Consider the following 21,354-nt stretch of genomic DNA (forward strand, 5'->3'; position numbering starts at 1 on the left):
AAGCGGTAGTTGAAATATGAAGATTTTAGCAAAGAAAATAAATTAGGGAGGTAACTGGAAAAATCGGGAGTTTTAGACGCACCAATCAAAAAATCCATTGTTATAATTGTGTTCGTGGACTTCTCCGTCCCCACTCGCAAACGACGAAACAAGAACTACCGCGCATCTCGCACGTGCCGACGCCCACCGAGACACTCCATTTCAGTCCCCCTTCCTCGGAGGGATTCCTGCTCTCGCCTTCCACTCGGATGGCTTCCATCTCCGGCGTTTGCTCCCCCTCGTCCGCCGTACGTATCCGTCGGTCCCTCCCCGTCTCAACCTCTGGCCATCTCCGCCGCCTCCGGCCGTTCCGCTCCGTCGCAGATCTCAATCGCTCCTTCTCCTCTACCTCATCTTGCTCCTCCTCCTCTGCCCCTCTCCCCGTGGAGAAGGAGGAGGATGGATCCGTCGAGAAGGATCCAATTAATCTCTGGAACCGCTATGTCGACTGGCTCTACCAGCACAAGGAGCTCGGCCTCTTACTCGACGTTAGCCGGATTGGGTTCACCGACAAGTTCTTTGACCTGATGGAGCCCCGGCTTCAGAAGGCGCTCGTGGCAATGCAGGATCTCGAGAAGGGGGCCATCGCCAACCCCGATGAGGGCCGCATGGTTGGCCATTACTGGTTGCGGAAGTCGAAGCTCGCGCCCAATTCGTTCTTGAGGCTTCAGATAGATAACACCCTCGATGCTATCTGCAAGTTTGCCGATGACGTTATCAGTGCAAAGGTACGTTCTTTCTTACTCAAATGTTTAGCTCGCTTTACTTTTATGTTTACCTAGCATGTCTGTTCGAACGTTTTGTTCGATAGCTGGAAAATTATTAGTGTTGTGAGCATTGATAAAAATTAAGATTCAGCCTTTGGAGCAAATTATCTGTTTGATACTTTTATTGCTTCAACCTACCTCCTGAAATGAAATTTATATACTCATGGATAACCAAATTGCACCCACTCAACTCCACAAATGGAAAAAAAAAGTATCTATTTTCATCGTAAGTCCCCACTCAGGAGTCTAATTTTCAGTTCAATGAATAACGTGTCACAATTTTTTGTATAGCGATTACATTAAGATGATTCGGTTTGGTCCAAGAATTCCAACAATAGTTCCATTCACGTTGAATTCCTATTGAAAAAGTAATCAAAACAAAATTATAAAATTTTGTAGGATTAATTGAAAAATCTATCTACTTTGTATGGATTTTCAAATCTACCACAACAATATAAATTTATCAAATCTATCACATGGTTTAGATTTTAGTAATAAATGTATCACCTATTAAATTGCCATTCATCTACAAATAGTTGTTGACGTTGTAGAATGTTGACTCAACCAAATCATCTGCATCACCTATTGCAACAACTATTTATTGGTTTAGCAAATGAAAAGAAACTCTCAATCCCTAACACTCAGTGTTAACACCACAATTGTGTCTTACCCAACTCGTTCCTCTATTGCTCAATCTCTAGATTCCTATAACGGTGGTGATGGAGGAGGAGGAAGACGGGAACTTGTTCAAGCTGAAGACCACTTGGTTGAATGGAGCTCCTTGTCATCTCCATTCTTAGTTGGAGAATAAATTCCATGTTACAACCTAAGAGAACCCAATCCAGCTAAAAAATGTCAAGACATTTAGGTGAGAGCTCTCTTGGTAACAATGTATGTTTTATGAACTGTCAATTGGAGATGTGGTACTAAAGGATGAACTGTGTCATCTTCTCTCATGTCCTACTCTTTAACGTGCCCCCTCAAATCTAATATCATTTTTAGAGGTGAAATCTAGTTCTGATACCATATTAACCTTCAAATCTGATCCAAAATACCAAAAGAAATTTAGGCGGAATGTCTCTTAGTATCTAAGTATATTTTAAGAACCCTCTTCTTAAAAAGTTGGAGTAAGTGATGGAGTTTTATTCTTTATTCTCACACTCTCATGTGTCCATCTAAAATCAGTCATCTGATTCTAGGACATCATATAGGGACGTAATTATGTTTTTTAGTGAGGTCAATTGACCTCACTAAATGAATCCCAGACTATCTTAAAATTGCAATCAGGGCAAGATGACAATAATTAGTCGATCAAGTCATCAAACATTAATCTTAAAATTAACTCAATTGTGAAATAGTTAATTGATCAAACTTTAACCTTAAAATTAACTTAATTGTGAAATAGATATTAGATAAAAAATTGTTGCTAACACAGAAAAGCCATTACCCCAATGATTCCCTTTGGAGTAGTACCCTTACAACTACTTAATTTTGCAAATTCTACAAGGAAAAAACTAACAATCATTTTGTATCAGCTGTTTTTATTTTATATTTTCATATTTTATATCTTTTAACGGTTAGACATCTAAAGTTGTGTTACTACCATTCAAAATATCTTTGGTTCCAAAGTATTTAATACATTCAATCCTATAGATATCTTTTTTACTTTTGACTTTTAATTGATGCTATTTAAAACAGATTAAACCTCCATCATCTCCAGCTGGTCACTTTACCCAAGTGCTCTCTATAGGAATTGGGGGTTCATCATTAGGCCCTCAATTTGTTGCAGAGGCATTGGCTCCTGACAATCCTCCTCTGAAGGTAGACCTCCTATTACTCCACGTATTTTATCATCATCTTGTGTATACAATCCTCTTCTGAAGGCAGGCCTCCTGTCACTCAATTTTTTTTTCATAATTTTGTGCATACAAAATCAAAATCATGCATTGTGCTCAACAACAAGTATCTCGGAATAATCTCTTTGATAGGTTCATATTCCTTAATGCTACATTTGTATATGATAATTTCCTGCACTTCATTCAGTTCTTCATTTGTTTTGCTCTTAAGCAGGGTTTAAGTTGTACGACTTGTACTGGTGTGCAGATCTGATCCATATGATCCTGTCAAAAAAAGGAATAGTCTATAACGTTGTTTTACCAGATTTTTCTAGATAATTTGAGATGGAACCTGAGCGGTGTTGTTCTGTATGACTAGTATACTTATGCTGTCAATAAGGTCTGCATCCCAAACTTGCTTGCAGGTGATTTTATGTAAATTCCCTATATTAGGGCAGTGTGGAAATTTGATAATCAGTGACGCACTGAAATTATGGTAGTTTTAATTTTACCATGTTTTAATTTAATATATGCATATAGTTGTATCGAAAAATCTAATTGGAAGGATGAGTGTGTCTTCCAATGAACTAGAGATTTATTTACTTATAGGAAGACTAGATTTAGTGATCCTTTGAGCAAGAACCTTGTTGTTGAGAGCTAGAATAACCTTCTTCTTTTGGCTTTATTTTATGTTGCAAATTGCCATAACCTTTCAATGTTGCTTCTAGAAATCTAGTAGGCTTGCACAAATGAATGCAAGATTTGATTCTGGAAAATACCTGCATTTAAGTTGGTTATAAAGAGGATCTATGTTTCAAACTTGCTTTATGAGGGAGTTAATGCTATTTCTTTGTTTTTATTGGTACATGCATTTAACTGCACACGTTTTTGCTACCAACATGTTAGGCTTGAGTTGGTAATTGCTATAACTACTCTATTTTTTTGTACATAAATGACAGATATTTCATATAGTTAGTACTTTATGTGTTTTTTGCATATAGTTTAAATAACTTAATGAGACTAAACTTTTTGAAGGAGAGCCTTGGTGCAACGGTAAAGTTGTTACCATGTGACTTAGAGGTTACGTGTTCGGGTTTCGGAAACAGCTTCTTGCAAAGCAGAGTAAGACTGCGTACAATAAACTCTTAATGCAATACCAACGGTCATAACTTTTAACTCGGGTATCAAGATGCTCTTTGGTTTAATCAAAGCTCGTTCGGAGACCTAGCTTTGTTATCGGGTGGAATTCGTAACCGGCCAAATTTCAGATCTGAAAAACATTGTTTAGGGTTTTTTCGGAGGCTCCGAACTTTTATTTTACTATTTTTAGTAATTTTTATTTTTTATTTAGGGTATTTTTAGTATTTTTGTCTAGCAATTAGGGTTTTAGGTATGTAGAAACGTCCTTTTTAGTTGTTTCAAGACAATTTTTATTATTGAATAAGACTTTTATTTTCAGTAAAACCTAGAGATGACGATTTCTCTTTATTTTTAGATTTCTATTTTCTCCTCAAATTCTTTCTCTTCAACTGGGATAATTGTTATTTTGTCTAGCGCCAGTTGGTATATGAGCACATTAGATCCAATGGACGGTTGTTATGGTCGCGATCACAATAACAAGCAGGTTTGTGAAGCCGAGCAATGTGGTTGTAGCATTCAGGATATGATGACGATTGAGAATTTATAAAGGCAAGTTGCAGAGCATCTAGTGGCATGAAATCTTGAAGATCATGAGATCTCAAATAGTGAATTTGAGTCTACCTTCGAGAACCCATATCACCATCGGGCTACATACTAGGAATGTCGTGGAGACCTCGATTTTCGAGTTGATTTATCTGAATTTTCTGGTACATTACAAGAAGAGGGTTTTGTTGATTGAATCAACGAAGTAGAGTGGATTTTTTAATATAAGGAAGTTCCGGATCGGATGAAGGTGAAGTTGATTGTCATTAGACTCAAGGGTTGAGCATCGGCGTGGTGAGAGCAGTTGCAGCACTCGAGAACTGAAAGGGCAAACCTAAAATAACTAGCTAAGAGAAGATGAAAAAGAAGATGAGGGGTCACTTCCTTCTTTTCGGCTAGACCCAAGTTCTGTTTCAGCAACTTCACACGTTGAGATAGGGCGCTAGATTGATCGATGATTATACGGAGTAATTCTACTAGTTGATTGCCCGGAACAATTTATCCGAGATGGAGGAGCAGATTGTGGCACGATACTTAGAGGACTTGTATCGTCTCTTGCAAGATGTCCTTAGTCTTCATTCATTGTGGATTGTTTTAGAGACCTACTAGTGTGCATTGACTATTGAAAAACAACAAAACTGAAACCAGTGCTTAGAGGCAACCAAAACAGTCGGCTAGTTTGCCCTCAAGATTCCCGTCCTTTACCATAGTAGCCACCATAGGTTAATTCTAAGACCCCATCAGATGTTTTTGTTGTGGTGAACAGGGAAGTTTATTGATCTAGGAAGACATGGAAGAAGAGAAAAGCAATTGATGAAATAGTGTATGATGATGAGGCAACTGACAAGGTGCTTTACAATGATGACCAAAAGACTTTGGTTGTTCACAAGAGTGATGATTCCCAAGAGCGATTCGGAGGATGATTGATTGAGAACCAATATTTTTCACACTACCTGCTCTGCAAGATGATCATCGATTGTGAGAACGTAGCATCCGATGAGACTATCCTGAATTCTTGTTGAAGACGAACCGTCATCCTAAACTATATAAGTTGTCTTGGCTGAATAAAAATAGTGAGGTAAAGTAGACAAGCAATGCCTCGTATCTTTTTAATTGGCAGCAAAATTTTTGATAATGCTTGGTGTGATGTGGTGGTCATAGATGCATGCCATGTATTGTTAGGGCGACCATGGTAGTATGATCACAATGTTATCCAGGATGAACGAAAGAATACGTATACCCTTCACATCTAAGGAAAGAGATTGTGTTGACATCACTACGGGAAGGAACCACTCCAATTCTAATAGCCAAAACTACTAATCTACTTTCTATATCTAGGTTTTTAGATAAGATGGAGCATGGAGACGCTGTCTATTCTTTGTTGCCTTGCCAGAACAATGTCATAGCCATGGACACTGATTGACTAGCTGAGGTACAACAACTGTTAGTGGACTTTGCCAAATTGATGCCAAAAGATCTTCCTCCTCGTCTACCATCTATGTGGAATATCTAGTATCAGATTGATCTTATTCCGGGGTTGAGTTTGCCTAATCGACCCGCATATTGCCTCAGTCCCAAGGAGGTTGAAGAATTACAGTGGTAGGTGGTGGAATTACTTGAAAAGGATTATATTCGTGAGAGCATAGGCTCATGTGCAGCTCCTACCCTACTAGTGCCCAAGAAGGATGATTTATGACGTATGTGTGTTGACATCAGAGCCACCAACAGATTACAGTTAAGTGTATATTTGTAATTCCCCACTTGGATAACATGTTGGATCAACTATCCGGTTCTAGGGTCTTCTCAAAAATTAACCTTAAAAGTGGCTACCACCATATCAGAATAAGGCTGAGAGATGAATGGAAGACGCAACATGTGTTATATGAGTGGATGGTCATGCCTTTTGGATTATCCAATACACCCAACACATTCATGATGTTTATACATTAGATCTTGCGGTCTTTTATGGGAAAGTTTGTGGTGGCTTACTTTGATGACATTCTCGTCTTTAGTCCGATGTGAGCATCACACTCTGATCACCTTCGTGCTATTTTTGAAAGGTTGAAAATGGAGTGCTTATTTGTCAACAAGAAGTGTTTTTTTTAATACCCCATTAACTTTTCTGTGCTTTATTTGGCAAAAGGTCATATGTTGACCTAGACGCCCCCACATGGCCGGCCCCACAGTCATTTGTAGAGAGGTAAATTAGGAAACTGAGCAGACCACCATATGAGAGAGTAAAGCTTGGAATCGACTCTTGCTTGATTTGAGAATTCTACCATGTGGTGACCAACGCAGCCAAGCCCTGCGATGTTCTCACGGATCAATTAAAGATAGACGTAGTCTTGGAGTGGCCTCAGCCAAGGACCTTGCACGATATTAGAAGTTTTCATGGATTGGCTTCTTTCTACTGCCGATTCATCAGAAATTTCAACACTCATTGAACCCATCACTGAGTGTCTTAAGGGACGTGATTTCAAGTGATTTGAAAAGACAGAGGTTAGCTTTCAATTGGTCAAGCAGAAGATGACAACAACAGTTTTGGCATTTCTTGATTTTGACAAAGTGTTCAAGGTCAACTGTGATTCATCTGACATTGATATGGTGTTCTAAGTTAGTTTGGGCATCCAATTACTTTTTTCAGTGAGAAATTGTCCGGATCCAAGAAGAATTATTCTATCAACAACTTAAACCATTGTTCAATCCTTGAAGCATCGGTGCCACTACCTCGTACAGAAGGAGTTCATCCTCTTTACTAATCACGAAGCCTTGAAGTACATCAATGGTCAACACAAACTGAGTAGGCAGTATGCCAAGTGGGTGACTTATTTGTAGGAGTTCACCTTTACGCTGAGACACCAAGTCGAGAGCCTAAATCGTGCCGCAGATGTCCTGAGCCATCGTTCTTCATTACTTACCACCATGAGTACCAAAGTTGCAAGCTTTGAGGTTTCATAGATATGTACATAATTGATCTTTCATTCGGAAGGATATTCTAGGAGGTACATGATGGTTAATGCCACAAATTATTTTGTATAATGGTTATTTATTTCGTGAATTGTAGTTGTGTGGGTTCCAAATTGTTCACTGAGGCAACAGATTATGAGTGAGCTTCATAATGAGAGGCACTTTGGACGTGATAAGACGTTGACCCTTATCTCTCTTGATTTTTATTGGCCCAAGTTGACTATGACTCAATTTGTAGACTGATGTTTTGTATGCTAGAGGTCTAAGGGGATTCTCACCAATGCAGGCTTGTACACTCCCTTTCCTATTCCTGAAGCTCCTTGATTTGACATTAGCATATATTTTGTATTAGGGTTACCTACAACCAATGAACCTCGGATTCCATTCTAGTTGTGGTTGTCAAGGTTTCAAAGATGATATATTTTGTAGCTTACAGGAAAGATGACATATTTTGTAGCTTGCAGGAAGACTACGGATGTTGTTCGGATTGCCCATCTTTACTTCAAGGAGATCGTGCGTTTACATGACGTTCCTCAATTCATCACTTCATATCGTGATATTAAGTTCATCAATTTTTTCTGGAAGAGCTTATGGGGGAAATTGTGAATGTAATTGAACTTTAATAGTGCCTACCACCCTAGACAGATGGAGAATCGAAGTTTGGGTAACTTCTGAGGTGTTTGACACAAACTAAGTCGAAGCAATGGGATTTGGCGTTACATCAAGTAGAATTTTCCTATAACAGATCAAGAAACGTGACCAGAGGTTTGAGTCCTTTTAAGGTGGCAGAACCCATCCATGGTACTGGATTTAGCTCCTATCCCATGTGTAGGATAATTTAATCCTAAAGCAAATTAGATGGCAGAGCATCTTCGGGACATTCATGAGCAGGTGAACTGAGTATTCTTGAGAGCAATACCAAATACAAGACTCAGGTTGACGGTCATCGTTGTCAGGTACTTTTTGATGTCGGTGATTGCCTGAGCTGTATTAACTCATGATCGTTTCCCTATTGGCGAGTACAATAAGCTTAAGGATCGGAAGATTGGGCCATGTGAGAGACTGCAGAAGATCAATAATAATGCATACAGGTTATGCCTTCCTAGTTACGTGAAGACTTTTGATGTCTTCAATGTGAACCACTTGACTCCTAATTTGTGGATGCTGTCATGCTGATGATACTACTATGAACTTGAGGGCGAGTTTTTTTTCAATCCGGGATGACCGATGCAAGACTGACGCAAGAGGACTTGAGTTTCAACGGATCATAACTTTTATCTCGGATATCAAAACGAGGCACCCTTTGGTTTGAATCGAAGCTCGTTACCTACATTTGTTACCAAGTGGAGCTCGTAATCGACCAAATTTCAGATCCGAAAAACATCATTTAGGGTCTTTTCGGAGACTCTAAACATCTTTTTTACCATTTCTATTAAATTTCTTTTGGTATCTAGGGTATTTTTTATATTTTCGTCTTGCAATTAGGTTGTGTCTATATCAGTGTCCTGTTTCGTTGTTTTTAGACCATCTTTATTATTGAATAAAACTTCTAGTTTTGGTAAAACCTTAAGACCCTTTGTTTTCAATTTCTCTTTTTATTTTCTTCACAAATCCTTTTTCTCTCGCTATTTTGCCTACGTCAACCCTTCACCGGGACCCGCATTGGCGGGAGCTTCGTGCACCGGGCTACCCTAATGAAATTAAATTTTGAATATCTTATACCAAGTCTGGTTCTCTTCAACTACTTGTGTGTACCATATTTGCCAGTCAATGATTTTTTTTTATATTATATTGTTTCCTCAAGTTTTACTTCTTTTTTCCTCAAGTTATACTGGTCTTTTTTACACGACACACAAATAACTTACATAGTACGCTTTTTTTAAGTTTGGTTTATGCTTCCTAATGAATTTCTCAAACTTTCCTGCTAAATATGTGATTATCTTTTTCTCATGTTTAATATTTGAAAGTTTTACATTTTTCCATGAGCGTTATACTGGCCCTTTTTATATAGCACTCAAATAACTTACATTTTTAGTTAGGTTCATGATTCCTAGTCAGTTTCTCAAAATTTCCTGCTAAATATGTGATTCTCTTTTTCTGATGTTTAACATTGGAAAGTGTTGATGAATTATAAGAATTCCATGTCTTATTTCTCTGATTGTTCCCTTGTGTGCCAGATAAGATTTATTGATAATACAGACCCAGCTGGAATTGATCATCAAATTGCACAGCTTGGACCTGAGCTTGCATCAACACTTGTAATTGTAATCTCAAAGGTCAATTTAGTAATAACAGTAAACTATATGTGATTCTTTTGTTTTTCGTCCTTTACTAATCTGTGTTTTACAACATAAACTCAAAATATCAACATGCTCAGAGTGGAGGCACCCCTGAAACACGAAATGGGTTGTTGGAAGTGCAGAAGGCTTTTCGAGAAGCTGGGCTAGAATTTTCTAAACAGGTATTACCTAAAGTTCTTGCACTCATGTTGACAGAATATTGTCAGTAATCTTACCTGCACCATTATTCAGATGTTTGTTGTCAATATGTTTTGATTAGCATTTCCAGAACATTAACTATCATTAACATTTTTGAGACAACACTTAATGTGAAAGGAATATTGTTTCTCTTTTTTCCATTTCTGAGTGATTAACTGTTATTTCATGAGGGAAATTATTTAATTATTTTATTGCTGGCACCTGTATGAGATTTTTTTGAACTTTGCCATGAATTTTGAATGATGCAGGTTAATTATGCTCAAATATATTTTGTCTGCAATTTATAAGTGCTTAGCAGTGTGTTAATTGGCTGCTAATCTTAGGGATGCTTTTAAATAAGTTGTGGGTGATTCTTTCCAAACTCTAGTGATATTTCAAAATTGTATGCATTTGCAGGGAGTTGCAATTACTCAGGAAAACTCCTTATTGGACAATACAGCTAGGATTGAAGGGTGGTTAGCGAGATTTCCTATGTTTGACTGGGTTGGTGGTAGAACCTCAGAAATGTCTGCCGTTGGTTTACTCCCTGCTGCTCTTCAGGTAATTATCTACTATTTGATTCCTTTCTACCAGTTTCGAAAGGTTAAACTCACCATCGATGCAATTCAGGGGATTGACATCAAAGAAATGCTTGTTGGTGCATCATTGATGGATGAAGCAACTCGCATGAGGGTGGTATATTACATCTTACTTTGGCTATAAGTTATCTATTAATTTATTTTGTAATCAGCATTATCATTTTAGTTTCTGTTGTCAGCTATTTATCTTAAACTGTTTCATCCAGATCAAGGATAATCCAGCAGCATTACTTGCTTTATGTTGGTATTGGGCTTCTGATGGAATTGGATCAAAGGTTTCTTAGTTGAACTACATTTATATATGCAATAGTCTGCAATTGTTGTTTTTACCTAATCTACTTTTATCATCTTCTAACGACAGGATATGGTTGTACTTCCTTACAAGGATAGCTTATTACTCTTCAGTAGGTATCTGCAGCAGTTGGTCATGGAATCCCTCGGAAAGGAATTTGATCTCGATGGAAACCGGGTTTGTAGCATTAGCTGTTAATGGACTCTTTATGTCTGCATCATGACCTGGATACATCTGGAAATCTAATTAAATGTTACATATGACTTCATTAAATTTATAGCAAGACAATCTGACATCATTTCAGTAGTTGACACATGATCATACATGCACTGTTTGAGCAAATCAAAACCACTTAAAACATAAACACATAACTTTGCTTACATTTTCAAGCCAAGCCAGTATAACAAATTATGCAAACTTGCACCTCCACCAAACAAGAAGTGTGGTTACTTAATTGAATGAAACAAAATGGTAGGCATTAGTAAGGGGGTTGAGGGTTTATTTTGAGACAAGTCAGTAGTAAGGAGGTGTAGCAACATACTTATGATGATATAACCATAAAAATTCTGTATGTTGTCACTGTATCTCACAAAAAAGTGTCATTTATTTGCATGGTGGATCTGCGAGTCCTACTTGGTGCATCTCAAGGTTTAAAATATCGTGCCATGCCACTCGGTACGAGCAAAAAAATTCATTCTGCCCGCGGAGGCCACACACAGGCCTCGCGGCCACTGTGGAGGCCACACGATGGCCTCACGTTCGCGGGCAGTGCGAAGCAGCCTAAGAATAGTGCTTTTAATTAAAAACTTAAGTTAATAAATTCAATCAACTCTTAGTTATAGTTGAGATAATTTAAAAAGTGGGACTGCAAATGCTTATGATTTCTTCATGCCAAAAGGTCCTGAGGTGGTGTGGACATCATTGGTTTGGAGGTCGGAAATTATGTCGAAGCATCGGTTCATTCTTTGGTTACCTGCTCATGGGAGACTACAAACAACGGATACGGATAGAATGCCATATGTGGAGAACAAGACTTGTATGTTTTGCTGATCTCGAGATGAGTCAGCTGGCCACTTGTTCTTTGAGTGCTCTATCACATGTGCTCTTTGGAACAAGGTGCTGACATGGTTAGAGATAAGTTATGAAGCTAACTCAGTTGCAGTGCTATTTTACATTCTTGGCCAACACTACAAAAGTACAAGCCGGTGAATGAAAGTCCGACATCTTGGAGTTTCTAGTATGATATATGTTCTGTGGGAAGCTCGCAACAGGTGTTGCTATGAGGGGATGGTTCCTGATGTTGACATAATGTTGCGCAAGATCCAAATTCATATTTATCGTTTTGTGGACATGTGTTGAAATTGAAGTGGTTAACCTCTGTTTCGGTGGCCTTCTGGATGTAAAAACATGGACGGAACAGATTTTGCGGATGGTGCAGATAGTGTGGCAAGTGGAGCAGTCAGTGTTGCTGTACAATTTGACGTTGATTTCATCGGTGAATGGAGCAGTCCGCGTGCTGATTTCATCGGCGAATGGAGGAATCAATTTGACGTTGATTTTGTGTTGGTGCTTGAGCAGTTTTTACGTTGGTGGCACAAGTGAGGCTTGAGCAAATTTGATGTGTTGGTGGCACATGCATGGCTTGGGCAACTTTTAGCGTTGGTGGCACATGCAGATTGGTTTGATGGATTTATGTTGCATGTCATTACATTTGTCTTTTGATTTTGTACGTGAGGCAACAAAAAGTCATGAACTTGTCATTAATTGACACCTCATGCTAGACATGCTAGCTTATGCTCTAGCATATGATGTGTGCTTTTGATTCTATGTTCGAGGTGGTAAAGGCTTGAATATTTTATAATACATTTACCTATTTCCGTGAGATAATTTAAATAGCCTCAATTAAATCCTAATAAAACTATTTTATTAATTTAATATATATTTTAAAAAAATATTTATTTTTTAAAATATTTTTATATTTTTTTAATTTATATATTTATATTTAAAAAATATCAAAACCATACCAGCATAGCACGATACGGTATCGAAATCGTATTGTTCTAGCCTATGACCGAAATCTCGACATGGGTCGAGATTTTATAGCTTGGTGCATCTACAATTCCAAATTACATGAAGTTCCTTTTTGGTTGCTTAGAAATACAAACCTAACTTGTTCAGTCAAACTGCTTGTGATTTTTTGACAGACTTTAGGGCATGTTTCTCATCCATAATAATTTTGGGCACATATAATGCATAGTGATGACTATACATTAATTATTTCAGCAGCACAGCTTTCTGCTTCTGAGTTTATCATGGATCTGAACTGTTAGTGTCTGGTTTTCTTTTGCATAAGCCATTATCTTTTTGCTAGATCTTATCTTGCCACACTTGATGCCTTGTATGTTATTTCATTTCAGGATTACTTTTTCTATGATTGGTAGATAAGCCAATCCCTTGTAATGTGTCCAAAAATAGTTGGAACTAATAATAGTAGAGTTTATAGGTTTCTAATGGATCTCTTTCAGGTCAATCAAGGACTTTCAGTGTATGGGAACAAAGGAAGCACGGACCAGCATGCGTGAGTTTTTTTAACTATTTGTTGTTTGTCATTCTTCCTGATAGCAAGTGGCATGTTCTCAGATTCAATGCCATCTTGCTATGAGCAGGTACATACAACAGCTGAGAGAAGGAGTACACAACTTCTTTGTTACTTTCATCGAGGTATTACGTGACAGACCACCTGGTCATGATTGGGAGCTGGAACCAGGGGTTACATGCGGCGACTATTTGTTTGGAATGTTGCAGGTAGATATTAAATTTTCTGTGATGAGTCATACAATGAAATGCCGCTGGTTGGTGTAACTTTCATTTTTTCTGGTTTTGTTGACTAGTGATATTTTAAATATGCTAAATTAGCCAAGTCCATAGCATTTTCTTTAAATATGAAATAATAGGATGATGTAAAAATTGCATTTCCCTTAATGGAATATTCACATAAAGTTACTGGAGGTAGCTTCATTCATCTCCATCGGTTGATAATTGGATGCGAGCAAACTATCATAACTCGTTTCATTTTATTCCTCCTCTTGTTTGAAAGTGTTTTTTGGTTAATGCCTTGAATAAATTGTATATGCTTAATGTCTATCATCTTTCTTATATGCTAAAGGAGGGTCTATGTTTGCACAGGGTACACGGTCAGCACTATATGCAAATGACCGTGAATCAATCACAGTGACAGTGCAAGGAGTGACTCCTAGAAGTGTAGGAGCGCTAATTGCACTCTATGAGCGTGCTGTTGGAATTTATGCACATTTGGTCAATATCAATGCGTATCATCAACCTGGTATGATTACATGTCTTCACATTTGATGTGGTCATTATCTTAATTCATTAAAAACGTCAATATTTGCTGCATTTGTCTGTGGTTGCAGGTGTGGAAGCTGGAAAGAAGGCTGCTGGTGAAGTATTAGCTCTGCAGAAGAGGATCTTGACTGTTTTAAACGAGGCCAGGTAAACTATTGTCTTAATAAGCTTCTTCTTGGAATTCAATGGACTGTCCATCTGACATCTTGGAAAGATGTCCAGATTCAATATCATATTAAAAAATGGAACTTTTCACATTATGTAATCTCTCATATGATGAAGCAACTCCGCCCATGACAAATGGCCGGTCCCAAGCCCGGATAAAAGAGGAGGGTTGCGTTAAATTACTGGCCAACGTTAAACTATGACAAATGTTCAATCAATGGATCCATTAAACTATTATGCTAATGCTAAGTTGTTTCTCAGAAGAAACGCATTGTAGGGTCTGATTGTAACGTCTTGGCAAGGACCGCTACATATCCAGAACTTAGTTATAGTGCTAAATATGCAAGAGTTCGCGTTGGAAGGTCCGACTATAACGTATCAGCAAAGACCGTTGCATCTTTATGAAAACTTGGGTGTAATATTAAATAAGCAAGAGTTCTCACACCATAGGTTGGATAAAAACAAATATTATAGGAGAATTAATAGTCTACAATTTGGTACATGGAAATCAATGAAGGTAGTATATACGATGATTAGGAGAAGAATTAATATTTTATATGTACAAGAGACAAAATGGGTAGGCGAGAAGGCAAAGATGATAGAGAGCTCGAGTTTTAAGTTACTGTACACAAGAAAGAATAAAATAAGAAATGGTGTGGGTATTGTTGTAGATAGTGTTGGTGCAGATTGCACTAATAATCAGGTTTTGATGTATGACAAATAGGTTAAAATTAAATGTGTTATTTGTCTAACCTTTTACCAAGTGTGCAGGACTTGATGTGTCTAGAGGACCGAAATACCAGGCTGAAAGCCAGCTAGGTTAATAGTTGGCACGAAGTCCAAATTGGTTGAGATCTGGCAGAAGGAAGTCCAGTTGGGTTGATAATTGGCAGAAGTTCAGATTGGTTGAGATCTGGCAAAAGGAAGTCTAGTTGGGTTGGCAACTGACCGAAGTCTAAATTGGTTGAGATTTGACAGGAAGTCCTGGTGGGTCAAGGGACCTGACATCAAGGAAGTCTGCGATTGGTAAGTAAGGTAAGCACTGGAGGAGAGTGATCTAGTGAGGACAAGTCCCATTTGAGAATATTAGGCGCAGGTCCAATTTAGGTCTATTTCGGAAACCTAAATTGAGACTGTGACTAGATCTTGGTCTCAGGAAGACATGATCTAACTAATATTGTTACTTTATTATTGTGCTAACTTTGTTTAGCAGGATAAACATATTATAGTTGTCTGAAGTAGCTTTTTTTTTTTTGCAGGAAAGACAAAGGTGAAAAAGAGTAGTCTGGGTGCCCAGACCAGCTTCGATGAGGCCGGGCAGGTGCCTGGCTAGGCACCTGGCGGTCCTGACGCCCGGAGTTGATCCAAGCGCCCGGATCAGCAAAGTTTATCCAGAAGCTAAGTTGGAGCGCGACGACTTGGTGATTCATGTCAGCGGTCTAGGCGCCCAGAGGGGGTTCGGGCCCCCGGAGGTGGATAAACTTCAAGGATGAAGTTTCAACAAGAGCTCGCCACGTCAGCACAGTTCAGGCGCCCGAGAGGGGATCGAGGCGCTCGGACGGGGCTATAAAACGAAGCTTCGGCCAGCAGCTTCATAACATCAATTGATACAACTTTCATACTCACGCGTTGCTCCGAAAAGGTCTCCGGGATACTGAAAAGCTGCTCCGACAAGCTACGCTCGAATATGCAATTTTGTATTGTCGGTATAATTTAAATTCCTGCATTGTACTTACTCTTGTAATGATTTCATTATTATAATGATTGCCCAACGAAAGCACATAGCGAATTTGAGCTTTGGAGTAGGAGTCGTCGAAGGTTCCGAACCAAGTAAAACACTTGTGTTAGCATTTGTCTTTTACCCCCCCCCCTAACACCCAGCCAACGTCTTTGCGATCCAACAGATAGTTCGTTGAAGGATGAAGTTATGAGTAGTTAAAAAAAGAGAGAATTATAGCCCTTAAAATAATAATGACAAAAGAAACTATAAATGTAATTAGCATATTAGCATTAGATGAAGCTACTAAATCAAAGTTTTGTGACGACCTAGATGAAGTATTATAAAATATTCCGCCAAGTGAAATGATTTTAATAGGAGGTAATCTAAATGGGCATGTCAGAGTGAAAAATGATGAATATGAAAGGGTACATGGTGGTTATGGGTTTGGAATGAGAAATGAAGAACGAAAAATTATATTGGATTTTACGATAGCATATGACCTTATATTAGTTAATATATTTTTTAAAAAAAAGGAGAACACTTGATTAGGTTCAAAAGTGAGAATAATAAATCGTAAATTGACTTTATTATGGTTAGGAAGAGGGATAGAAAGATTTATAAAGATTGCAAGGTCATCCTTGGAGAAAGCTTAACTACCCAACATAAGTTAGTAGTGTTGGATATACGTCTCAAGTATAGCATCTATAGAAAGAAAATATATACGACTCCTAGAATTAAGTGGTGGAAGTTAAAGGATGGGAAGCAAAATATATTTAAGGAGAAGGTAGAAGTACAAGCATTAGGTGAAATATACGGTGACTCTAATTTAACATGGGATAAAATAGTATCAAAGTTGAAAATAGTAACTAAGAGGGGACTCGGTGAGTCAAAGGGACATAAATCTTGATGGTGAAATGAAAAAGTAAAAGAGAAAGTGAAGAAAAAAATGAACAGCTTATAAGGAATTATATATTTGTAAGAATGAGGAAAACTTAAGAAAATATACATTAGTAGAGGCTAAGAAAGTAGTGAATGAAGCAAAAATTGAAAATTTTGAACGATTATATAAAAAATTGGATACAAGAGAAGGAGAAAGAGACATTTATAGAAGAGTTAAAGTGAGAGAAAGGAAGACAAGAAATCTTATTCAAGTAAAATGTATTAAAGATTAATGCAATATGATACTAGTAAACGATGGAGAAATAAAAGAGTGGTAGAAGAGATATTTTTTTTTAATTTTTTAATGAAGTTTTAAGTGACCAACTTAACTTAGATAATTTAAGTAGGTCAAATGAATGTAGAAATTTAAATTTTTATCGTAGAATTCAAACTTTAGAAGTACAATAAGTTTTAAATGGGATGCACAATGGAAAAGCTGTTGGACCAGATGATATAGAAGTATGGAAGTGCCTTGGAAACAAGGTATTGATGACTTACAAAATTATTTAACATGATATTAAAAATGAAAAAAATGTATGATCAATAGAGGGTAAATACTCTAGTTCCCTTATATAAAAACAAGGGAGACGTACAAAATTGTGCAAACTATAGGGGTATGAAACTAATGAGTCATATCATGAAACTTTGGGAAAGACTAATAAAAAAATTAAAAGAAACCACGGCGATCGAGAATCAATTTGGGTTTATGCCTGGAAGATCGACAATCGAAGTTATACCTCTTCTTAGATTTGAAAAATATCGGAAGCAAAAATAAGATCTACATATGATATTCATTGACTTAGAAAAAACTTATGATAGAGTCCTAAGAGAAATTATATGGAGAATTCTAGAAAAGAGAAATATTAGCGTAACAAATATTGAACTAATTAAATATATGTATGAGGATGTAATGACCAAAGTAAAAACTTCAGGCGGAGTAACTGAAGCATTTTCAATAAAGATCGGGTTAAATCAAAGATCAACTCTAAGTCCCTATCTTTTTATACTAATTATGGACGAACTCACTGTACACATTCAAGACACAGTACTGTGGTGCAAGTTGTTTGTAGATGATATTGTTTTGGTAGATAAAACTTGTAAAGGAATAAATGTTAAATTAAAATCTTGGCGGAAAACACTAGAAGGGAAAGGTTTTAGGCTTAGTAGAATAAAGATAGAATATATGAAATTTAAGTTTAACAATATTAGACGTAATGAGATAATTTAAAATAGGATATGACTAGTTGTCTGAGACTGAGAGCTTCAAATATTTAGGATCATTTTTGCAAAATGATGGAGGGATTGAGAGATATGTTTTTTAGAGAATACAAGCAGGATGGTTGAAATGGAGGAGGAGGACATCGCGTGTTTTATATGATCGTAAAGTACGTCTAAAACTTAAAGCAAAGTTCTACAAAATCGCAGTTAGACTTGCTATGTTATATGGAGTTAAATGTTGGCTATGACTCGAGCACATGAACAGAAAATGAGAATATTAAGGGGGATGTGTAGACATATGAGGACGGGCAGAATAAGAAATGAGAGTATTAGAGAGAAATTCGGAGTTGCATTTATTGAGGGAAAATTCTGAGAGACACGTTTAAGATGGTACAGATATGTATTCAGACGATCAATAAATACTTCAGTTAGGTGATATGAAACTATGACAAACACACATTAAACGAGGAAGGGGAAGATCAAAAAAGACTAGGTTAGCAACAATAAAACAAGATAAAATTTATTTAAATATAGATGATGATATAGTAGGGGATAGAGTCCAATGATGTAAAAAGATTCATATAGTCAACCCCCACCTAGTGAGATAAGGCCTGGTCATCGTCGTCATCAAATGATGAAGCACATATGTCAATGTATAGCATAGGATTCTACTGTTATAAAATGTTCTTTGCTGATCAAACGCTGGAAAAAGACATGTTTGGATTTGGTGTTAACAATGCCATCAAGCTGTGTTAATCACAACTATCTGGGGATTAGGGTTTGGATCATAAAGGGCATCGAACCTAATTTGGGTATATATTACTGTCACTTGCAAGATTCAAACAGGATTTCCAGTTTTGATAGAATATTAAATTTAATGGTACAAGATGATAGCAAAGAGACTCATAGATACATTTATATTTTTTTTATTAAATAGCATTTGTAAATGTCCGTTTGTTGAAAGTTAAAACACAAATTGCCGGCTTGAATTGGCCCAAATACTATTTAACCATAACATAATAGGAAGTACCGAGCAACTAGGTGGATCTTGTTGTACCATTTGGCTTGTTAAGTTACTATACCTAGCAATATATATACACAAGTATTGCGCCCATAAACAAAGCAGCAATAATATTTGTCCCTAGTTTTGCTTAATTGTTTAATTTACAAATACTGGGATTTCTCTTCAGCTGCAAACAACCTGTGGAACCACTTTCACTGGAGGAAATTGCAGACCGATGCCATATCCCGGAGGAGGTAATTTTTTTGTGACAATTAAATGAATAAATACACTTGGTGTCTTTTCAAAGGTTAAGAAAAAAAAGGAATTGTGAAATTGTCTATAGGTGGTCCATACACGCTCAGCCTTGTTTCAGAAGTTGAGAAAAAAATCATTAGACAAAAACACTGCCCATTAATTGCATGTTCTTTTTCTAATAGTCATGGCTAATTCTAAATCCTCCTGACTAACATAGCTAATATTTATGAATAATATAGTGTCTCTAATTTTTAATATAAAATCCTTCCGAACCATAATTGTTTGAAGATTGAACCATAATTGTCAAGAGTATGAAAGATACACATTGTTTCATGCATTGTTTCAGTCAAATCTATTCCTTTATGAAGATATTCAAAATTTTCGACATTGGTTCACTCCTAATAGCACTCCCATCTTTCATATATCAACTGCTAGACAAGTTGTGCATAAAGAAGATGACAGAAACTAGTATGAAGTCTGGAACCAAAAAACTTGTAATTATCGGTTGATACTGGTAAATTAATTATTGGAAGGCATTCAGACGAGCATGTAGGCTCTAAAGCTAGGCCAGATGCCACCACAGAGCTGTCTTATTATAAGGGCTACTTAAACTGAACTTTGCCTAGGCAAACGCCACATAAGAAGCCCTAGTTGAATGATTGATCAACTAGATGCTTGCCTTTGAGGAAATTTTTTTCAAGTACTGCTGGAAGTTGGTGTCAAATTCGTGTTTTTGTTGGCTAACCTATGACAACATAACCAGTGCAATTACAACTAATTTCAACTATCTCTGGAAGTAGACACGATTAACACAATCTTGTAATTTTTTTGTTTTTTTTTCGAATCTTCATTTCTGGCACAGATAGAAATGATCTACAAGATAATCGCACATATGGCTGCAAATGATAGAGCGTTGATTGTTGAAGGCAGTTGTGGCTCGCCGCGAAGCATCAAGGTTTACCTCGGCGAATGTAATGTAGATGATTTGCTTGCTTAATTGAATTTTTTTCCATTATACTTCAACAACTAGATATGTGAACTCATAGGTTGGTAGCCACATTGTAATGTGGATGATTTGCAAGTGAATTTGTTGCTAATAATTACCGCAGCCTGTTGGTTCCACACATTTATTTTCATGATATTCTCTTTTCATTTTGAATAAGAAACACATTTTGAAGTTCAAGAAATAATGAGCATCATTTCCATTTTCAACAAAGAAAGACTGTTATAATAGATCATATGATTAGTATGTTCAGTATGTTCTATTGAAGTATCCAAACTATACCAATCCGAGAAAGTGATAGGAGCATTTTGGAGGAAAGAAGATAAAAATAGTCCCGACGCCTAACTTATCACACCTACTCTGAAGAGGTTCATCTGCAAAATGACATTCCCAATGTTATATCTAGAGCAAATGTGCATAAGCTAGAGTTCAGAGCAATGAAGATATCGAACAAACTAGAGATCTAGCACTTAACTTGATAGACAATTTACTACTAAAGATAACAAAAAAGAAAAAAGGTGAGTATAAATATTGCTTATTGCTCTGAGGAATATTTATAGTTACTTGAAAATAGTAGTTTCTAATTTTATTTTTTAGGTTGGTTCAGTATATGTGATTCCAATCCATTCATTGTTTGGTATTCCCTTTATTATAATGTCGAACCAGTTAAAATCTGGGACGACTGGTTCAGTCCATGAAAATTTTCTATCAGTCGTCAGGATAAATCAAAAAATGCTTACAATAGACGGTCCAGAAGTCAAATATTCTATGATTGTAGTTCTATTTAGAGAATTTTTTTTTGATAAATATTCTAGTTAGAAATGCCTGAGTGACAATTATATGATATTCCCTCTAGAACATTATATTAAATGAGATATTGGCGGATTTTCTAGTGTCCATGTGCCCATGTCTTAAAATTAAATTATTATATATATATATATATATATATATATAGGATTTTCTAGTGTCCATGTGACCATGTCTTAAAACTAAATTATTATTATTATTATTATTATTATTATTATTATA

The 21,354-nt window shown here is 36.8% G+C and overlaps 1 protein-coding gene across 4 annotated transcripts; it reads left to right on the forward strand.

Moving 5' to 3' along the window:
• The first annotated feature begins 131 nt into the window (after positions 1–131).
• LOC122000855 (glucose-6-phosphate isomerase 1, chloroplastic-like) lies at positions 132–20,422 on the forward strand. 4 transcript variants are annotated; one of them, XM_042555329.1, is made up of 14 exons: positions 133–767; positions 2,505–2,627; positions 9,469–9,567; positions 9,669–9,752; positions 10,186–10,329; positions 10,399–10,461; positions 10,574–10,642; positions 10,729–10,836; positions 13,185–13,237; positions 13,326–13,464; positions 13,846–14,002; positions 14,091–14,169; positions 19,255–19,321; positions 20,185–20,422. In XM_042555329.1, exons 1-14 carry the CDS (start codon positions 249–251, stop codon positions 20,317–20,319), a joined length of 1,839 nt encoding a protein of 612 aa, XP_042411263.1. In that variant the 5' UTR covers positions 133–248; the 3' UTR covers positions 20,320–20,422. The 4 variants fall into 4 exon arrangements, with proteins under 4 accessions (XP_042411261.1, XP_042411263.1, XP_042411264.1 ...); XM_042555328.1 differs by having other exon boundaries at positions 134–767; positions 10,399–10,464; XM_042555327.1 differs by having other exon boundaries at positions 132–767; positions 10,186–10,464.
• Positions 20,423–21,354: the final 932 nt, after the last annotated feature.

Source organism: Zingiber officinale, chromosome 7A (genome assembly GCF_018446385.1).
Source record: "Zingiber officinale cultivar Zhangliang chromosome 7A, Zo_v1.1, whole genome shotgun sequence".
In the NCBI taxonomy this organism is placed as follows: Eukaryota; Viridiplantae; Streptophyta; class Magnoliopsida; order Zingiberales; family Zingiberaceae; genus Zingiber; species Zingiber officinale.